Source organism: Triticum urartu, chromosome 5 (genome assembly GCF_003073215.2).
Source record: "Triticum urartu cultivar G1812 chromosome 5, Tu2.1, whole genome shotgun sequence".
NCBI classification, from domain to species: Eukaryota; Viridiplantae; Streptophyta; class Magnoliopsida; order Poales; family Poaceae; genus Triticum; species Triticum urartu.
In genome coordinates this window covers 81,616,389-81,623,983 of record NC_053026.1, presented here as the reverse complement: position 1 = coordinate 81,623,983, position 7,595 = coordinate 81,616,389, and the positions used below count along the sequence as shown (strand labels likewise).

The following is a 7,595-nucleotide window of genomic DNA, read 5'->3' as shown; positions in this document are numbered from 1 at the left end:
GGATGCGGATCGGCGACGGAGTGCAATGCCTGTGGGGTGGGGGCGGGGGGCTGGGGCGGCGGCTAGGGCAGGCGCTATGGTGCTTGGAAGGGGACATGAGTTAGTGATGTGAGTCACATGACCTAGGTTTCACTTGCGGGGCCTAGCGATGGGATTTCGTGTTGGGTCATCTCTATGCGGGATTTTTTACTTGGCCGCTGAATTATTTTGGGCTATTCGGGCAATTCGTGTACCATGGCTTCTAAGCCCAATTTCCCGAATTAGATTTGGGTTTCCAAAACTGTTACCCAATGTAGTGCTTGGTTTTTCGGGTCCGGGTTATACGTGGTCGATTTGGTTTTCACGGCTTGAGGCTTCGGACATCGGGTTTTATGGCCGGCATGAGATTAAAGTATTCAAATTACATAGCAGTGACCAATGAAAAAAGAGTATGCGAGGGACATTTACTTGTTCACTAGGGAACACACACATTTCTGACACATACAAGTTTTTTTATTGCAAAAGACACATACAAGGTTACCAGTATAAGATATTATATTCAGTTACCAGTTTATGGGACTGCATATAAGACACTTTTACCATCCTCTTAAACTTCCAGTATGCATGCATACTGCTAATCAAAGCTTAATGAGACAAGTACACATTCAAATGACAAAACAACAATAAGACCAAGTAGCACAATGCCTTTCAAGTGCTCCTTCACTTATTTAGCCATAAAGTGTAGATGCATATGTACACCCACACTCTGACACACACTTAGATGCTTATGGATAGTACTTCAAATCATCAAGAGCAGTTGCTTGGCATGGTAAGTCCGCACTTGCCTGGTAGTGCCATGGCACGACGTGCGTCAATATGATACATTTTCAGCCATATGCCGGCCATGCCTTTGTAGCGGCAGATGCACGATAGGTTTGCCTTTCCTAGCGCGGCACAACACTCAGCAGATGGACTATCTGTCGGGTTATTCACTGCCGCCGCAGGCTGACAAAGCTTGAATTCGTCATTCGACATGCCGCAAACGCCATGAACACTCTCTATTGCGGCAAGGGACACCACCACGACAAGCAACAATGTTGCTGCCAATGCCTGTGACTTGGCCATTGATGCTGGTGATGTATTTAGTTTTCTACTGGATTGCTATGGGAGTTTTCTGTCTTAGCTAGCTTTACCTTGAGGGTGTGTGAGATGAATGTTTGGGCTGGAGCTCTATTTATAGGGGCATTCGCCCCTGTGTTCATTAAGCGTGTATTCTGCATCAAGCAGGAACAACACGAAGTGCTCCAACGTGTAGAAAAGCACTATCGTGTTATCATGCCAAAAAATAAATCTGCACTTGAACCTCCTGTTGAACGATAGCGACTACCATAGTTGGGACAAAAAGATATACAATGAAGCAAATCTACTGATTTCTGTTGAAATATTCATGTGAAATCTCCATAATGCAACGCCGTAAAGACTAGTTCTCCGCAATGATAGAAAGTGATTCAACCTTTTGCCATTTACGTTGAAAAAGAAAGATCAGATCCCATCCCATCCCGTACGTCTCCCTCCCGAGCCGCCCCCCGCGTGGGCGACTGGGAGGCCCCAGATCCCATCGCCGCCGAACCTCCCCCACTCCTCCTCCTCCTCCCTCGCCGCCGCCCAAGGGCGCGGCCAGGCAAAGCCTGGCCGTCGCCGGCGACGGCGGGGACTCGGGCCCTCTCGCTCGGGTGGGGCTGGCGCGGGCCGGCACCGCCGGGCCGGAGCATGGCGGCGGGCCGGTCGCCACGGCGGGTGGTGGCGGCGCCTCGGCAACGTCGATTCCCTGCGACAGGAGGCCTTGCGATCTGGTGCGTCACGGCCGCCAGGGACGGCGGCGGCGTGACCGGATTGGTTCGTGGCGGCGCGGCCAGATTGATCGCTAGTCAGCCGTCGGCACGGTGGTGGGTGCGACTCGTCGGCAGCTGGGCAGATCCGCGGGATTCTACCCTTGTCTGGCCCTTGACAGCGCGGGCAACTACGGGGGAAACCCTAGATCTTCTTGGGATCGAGCGATGGCGGCGCTTTTGCGTCGTAGTCCCTCTTTAGGGCATTGTTTTGGAGTTTGCTCCGGTTGAAGGGACCAGCGACGTCGGCGCATATCTGGTGGAGCAACTGCCGATGAAAATCGCGCCGACTACGGTCATGGTGGACGATGGCGGCGTCCTAGATGTCGTTCCCTTGTCGAGGCATCGTCGTTGCAGTCTGCGTCATCAGGCTTGGGATGCTCCGGGGGAAACCCTAGATCTGGGTCTTCCGGATCGGACGATGATGGCGTTTTATCGCTTTCCCTCCTGGGGGCATCGTTTTGGAGTAAGTGCTAGCTGGGGGGATGGTGGAGCGGTGCTTCATCTCACACATCGATAGCGGCGGATATCGGTGGCATGGCGCTGTGGAGGCTCGGCGTCCGATGCACGAAGATGGACTCGCGTAGGAGGAGGTTGTTGTCTGGCGTCATGGTGACGTCGATGGCAGAGTGGCCAGACAAGGTAGAAGCCTCAATATGATCTGAAGACGGACCTGTGGAAGATGGCGGCGACGACACACAAGTGCGTCTGACTGGATTATGCCCCAGACCCGGTATGTGGCTCGGCTGGGGCCTCCGAATATGTTTCGGCTTCCGGCTTTTGATGTTAGGCTTAGATGAGTGATTTGGATAGTGGCCCAGCTAGCGCCCCTTCATCATTTTGGATAGGAGTAGCGGCATGTGTTGCCAAGATGGTGGATTCAGGCACATTGTTGTAATACTTTGTAAGGTCTTCGAGAATAATCAATAAAGTGGCCGTATGTATCTCCCAGATGCAGAGGCCGGGGATCATCCTCCTTTTTAAAAAAAACGTTGAAAAAGAAAGATGGCTCGTGACAACATTTTGAAGAGTGAATTATCTGACCAAATCTATTCAGACATCCACTGAACTCACAAGTGTTATATGTTTCGCTGCCGAATTATATGAATGATTTCACTAGATATCGCACTCCAACCTGCTAAACAAGTGTTTTATCTCGTAGCATGTGTTCAGAGTTATTTTCTTCTTCTAAAAACATGGTATGTGTTCATAGGTAATGAAAGAGGATGGTAGTACATTTAGCGTCGTTGGTAAAGTAAATAAAAATCACTACCGTTCGGCCACAACGTATGACGTTCGCTAGCTTAAGCATTACACACTGGTACTGGACGCATGCACCTACTGTAGCCTGAGACTGGCGTGATCTTGGGGTTCTACCTTTTGCCGACTTAACTCAGTAATGCTGCCAGCCCAGTACAGGGGAACAGCTAGACTCAACGCATGACTGATTGCGGCGGCCGGCGGGTGTGGAAGTCGAGCTCAGCCGGCCGGGTCTTGCTTAGCATGATGACATTCTTCAGGGCATGGGAATTTGGCGGGGACGTCGACCGGCACTCGGGACTATATGAAAAACGTCTATTGTTCATGCCAATCTGCCGACCATCACTTTGATAAGCATATTGCGGGACATCTACTGATTCAGTGTATAACTGTATATTAAGGGTCAACTAAATTCTCTCTTACTCAAAGTAGCTCGGCAACAATCAGTGCAATCTGGAGCGCAGAACTAGCACGGGCGTGCGTCTGCATGTTTGTCCGTTTGCTGTGCACAAGCTACCGCTGCCGTTGTGGGCGAGGCGACGAGAGGACCATGCGAGAGGTTAGGTTGTAACCAAGCTGCACCCAAGTTCATTGCACCAATGATGAACAGTAAAATAAAAAAAGCAGAAAAAATCTGAAACTTTGTGGCTTTGATTATGGCCAAATGTTTTAGGTGCTTGTAAAATTTGGTGACCAAGTGACATCCGAAGAGCTCTGTACAAAAAAATAACAAAATGTGTTCTCAAACATGTGTGCACTGTTTGAGCAGAGTTTTTATGTTTCGTGTATAGAGCTCATTTAATTTTATCTGGCCACCAAATTTTGCAAGCACCTCAAAATTTTGGTCATAATCAAGGCCACAAAGTTTTAGAACGTTTCCTAAAAAAATTTCAATTTTACTATTCACCATGGTGCAATGAACTTGGGTGTAGCCACTACTTTGGTGATTCAATTTCTTTTGCTTTGTTTATTTTCCATTTATATACCAGATGCTTTTAGTATACTTCTTATATTGAAATGGAAGTGTTCTACTCATTTATGTCCATATATCAAACTGATACCACCATTAAAGAGTTCAAGTCCTTATCCTCCACACCTTTGGATTACACTCCACCTAAACCCTAAACCCTAAAACGCTAGCAAGTGGGTAAGATACTAACAAGACTCTCAAACAACACGATTAAGATTTATATTCACGGGAATATAAGTAAATCAAGCAACATATACCAGACATAATGAAATTTCATGTTAGACTCAGGATATGTAAAGCAAAAAATAACACTCCTTCATAAACCATATGGTAAACAAGATCCTTGTCATGAGCATGGACAATGGAGACAATGGACAAGAATTTGTAATGAACCGATAGAACCAAGCAAAGTGATTAACCATTGCATGGTTGGGAGTCGAGCAAAGGGCCAACTTGTGGGACCTAGCAATCATGCTCCTGAAATGCACTGAAGTTTATATGGTTACAAAGATGGAAAATGAAACCAAAGTCAACGGAATTGCTCCAGTGAAGGTTCTAAAAAAACTATTGAGGTTCATGCAAACCCAATAGATATACATATGATTGATCCAGGAAGGAACTCCATGAAGGACGAACCCGAAATTCCATCAGAAGAGGAGGTTTGCAAATCAGTAGTAGGACCTGAAGATATACTTGCACCGGTTGACATGCATATTCCTGTAGAAATCTATGAGGAGATTGAAGACAACATGTTTGGGTTATATGATGCAGCATGCTTGAATAATTCTCTCACTAAGGGCTAGGAACAGAAATTTGATAGATATATTGTTGCCTTCATGATGGAATAGTATCTAATAGGCTAGCGGTACTTTGTCATATTATGTCTCTAAATTTTAATTGTTCTTGAGTTATTAACATTTTAGCAAAATGGTTCATTTGAAGCTCAAGGAAGAGCATGCATTCTCAAGTTGTAGTCAAGAAGACTTAATATTCTAGTAAGATGAAACCTCGTAACAGATATTTATTATGCCGTATTCATCTACCGCATCTAAAACATTGGAATATTTGAATTGTGAAAGTATGTGTAGCACCCAACATGAAGGAATCAAGTGTATCCTACCAGATATCAAGTCCATAGAAAACGAAAATCTTCCACGAAAGAAGAACACCACACACGTGTGATTCATGTATTAGAAGCTCTGGGAATATCGTACTTTGCTAGTGTAACAACAACGATCATTGAAAGAATCAAATGTTGTGTCCCAAGTCAATGCATGTTCAACTGCAACATTACCTACCAACAGTTTCCCTGAAGGAACACATGAAACAATGTGGTAGGAAATAGTTGTTCATGAATATGTGTGATAAAATAAAGTTGTACAATTTGCTTCATACAAACTTGGTGGTAACGCTATCGAAGGCAATACACCCATTTTTGTACATGGGGACGAATTAGGCTACCCAAAGTGTTGAATGATGAGAAATCCTCGTGGTTACGACATAAGTGTAAAAAAAATCCTTACGGCAATAAAATTCGAGTGGCTCAGCATGCACCATTGGAAATTGATCATATTGTCACTGTTCTTGTAGAATGGAAATGAGCATCTACATCTTATTCACATGAAAAAAATACATACGTAAACACAAGACAATAGGAACATGGTCAGTAAGGACATATACATGATGACATGAGAGGCAATCTATTGGTCTTTTCATATTGTACATCTTGGTATTTGCACAACTTTATATTGATGGTCACATAATATATAAGACGGACAAGTATAGAGAGGCATGACAATGTACCAATCGATGAACGCCAATAAACTGTGAATAAAGATTTAAATTTGTTCACGTACAAGCTCTCAAATGTTTAGATTTAATACTTGCTTTTTCAAAGATTATTGGTGCGAAGATGACACCGGGTTTCATGGATTTGAAGAAGGAAAGTTGGTGATCAATGTAATGACCATGGTCATGTATATCCAACCGTATGTCTTGTGCAGTCGGTCCTATGTTGTTGTGGATACTTACCAACAATCTAGTACACTTGAATGGAAATATTTCAACCAATGTGGATTCATGTCTTTGTAGGGCATATATTTGGTACAATAGGTTACTATGAGACTTAATAACTTGAAGACAAAACATAATCAACTATAAGGATGTCTATGGGCCGCGCTGATAGTTGATTACAATATTGAAATTACCTTGCGATCACTTTTTACTTGTTCATTGAAAACACACAACTTTTGGGCAATAAGAAGCTCACCACTTAAGATATCAAATATATGGGACTGCATGCAAGGCACTTTTGTCCTCCTTACACTTCCAGTATACATACATGCTACCATTTATCGACAGATTAATGAGATAGGCAGAGAATTCAAATCACACGACAACAATAAGACCTTTCACTTGCTCCTCCACTTATTTAGCCGTATTAATGTTGATGCATATATATAGACCGACAGACAGTTTGATGCTTATGGATAGTGCACCCGATCATCACGAGCAGTTGTTGGGCATGGTGAGACCGCACTTGCCGGGCAGCGCCATTGCACGGTCCGCGTCGATGTGGTACATCCTCAACCATATGCCGGCGATGCCTTTGTAGCGACAAATGCACGACAGGTTGGCCTTCCCAAGGGCGGCACAACACTCAGCCGACGGATTGTCTGTTGGGTTTTCCACTGCTGCTGCGGGCTGGCAAAGCTTGAATTCATCATTTGACATGCCACAGATGCCATGAACACCCTCTATTGCGGTGACGGACACCACCAAGACCAGCAACAGTGTTGCAACCAATGCCCGTGACTTAGCCATGGATGCTGGTATTTTATTTGTTCTTAGCTAGGTTTTACCTTGGTGTTGTGTGAGATGAATGTTTGTGCTGGGCTCTATTTATAGAGTAAGGCAGCTATGTTCATGAAATGTGTTTTCTTCAGCAAGCAAGCAATTAGACACACCAAGTGCTCCCCGCATGTAGAAGCACTATCGTCTTATCATGCAAAAAATCTGCATGAATTTTGTGTTGAACGATAACGACTACCATAGTTGCCACAAAAAGATATATAACAAAGAAAATCTACTGATTTAAACATAGGTGCAAACATATCAATAATGCAACATCAGGATATGCCGCAAAGACCAATTCGTCGCGATGCTAGAAAGTGATTCTTCAATTTGCCCGGCTATAAACTTTTTTGCATTGAAAAGAAAGACGGCTCAAGATAACATTATGAAGATTGAATTGTTTAACTGACCAAATAGATTAAGACAGCCACCGAAACTCAGTGTTGTGTGTTTCGCTGCCAAACTATAGGAATGGCTTCATTAGCCTTGTATCATGTGTTTACAGTTATTTTGTTTTCGAGAAACAGGGTCATGTTTTCTATCTATAACAAAGAAATAATCTTGACCTATGGTCACGTATTATATGTTTTAGATTCTTAATTTGGAAATCTTTAGAAGTCATATATATGCAGCTATTACTGAGA

The 7,595-nt window shown here is 44.2% G+C and overlaps 2 protein-coding genes across 2 annotated transcripts; both read right to left on the bottom strand.

The window, feature by feature from the left end:
* Window positions 1-516: 516 nt before the first annotated feature.
* LOC125555694 (putative lipid-transfer protein DIR1) lies at window positions 517-1,206 on the bottom strand. The gene has a single exon (XM_048718562.1). It carries the CDS (start codon window positions 1,102-1,104, stop codon window positions 787-789), a length of 318 nt encoding a protein of 105 aa, XP_048574519.1. The 5' UTR covers window positions 1,105-1,206; the 3' UTR covers window positions 517-786.
* A 5,139-nt stretch (window positions 1,207-6,345) lies between these two features.
* On the bottom strand, window positions 6,346-6,988 carry LOC125555693 (putative lipid-transfer protein DIR1). Its single transcript, XM_048718561.1, has one exon. The coding sequence runs from the start codon at window positions 6,919-6,921 to the stop codon at window positions 6,604-6,606; it is 318 nt and encodes a 105-aa protein (XP_048574518.1). The 5' UTR covers window positions 6,922-6,988; the 3' UTR covers window positions 6,346-6,603.
* Window positions 6,989-7,595: the final 607 nt, after the last annotated feature.

What these genes read in the sequence shown, in the direction of transcription:
- LOC125555694 (XM_048718562.1), bottom strand. Translation starts at nt 1,104, where the DNA reads ATGGCCAAGTCACAGGCATTGGCAGCAACATTGTTGCTTGTCGTGGTG.
- LOC125555693 (XM_048718561.1), bottom strand. Translation starts at nt 6,921, where the DNA reads ATGGCTAAGTCACGGGCATTGGTTGCAACACTGTTGCTGGTCTTGGTG.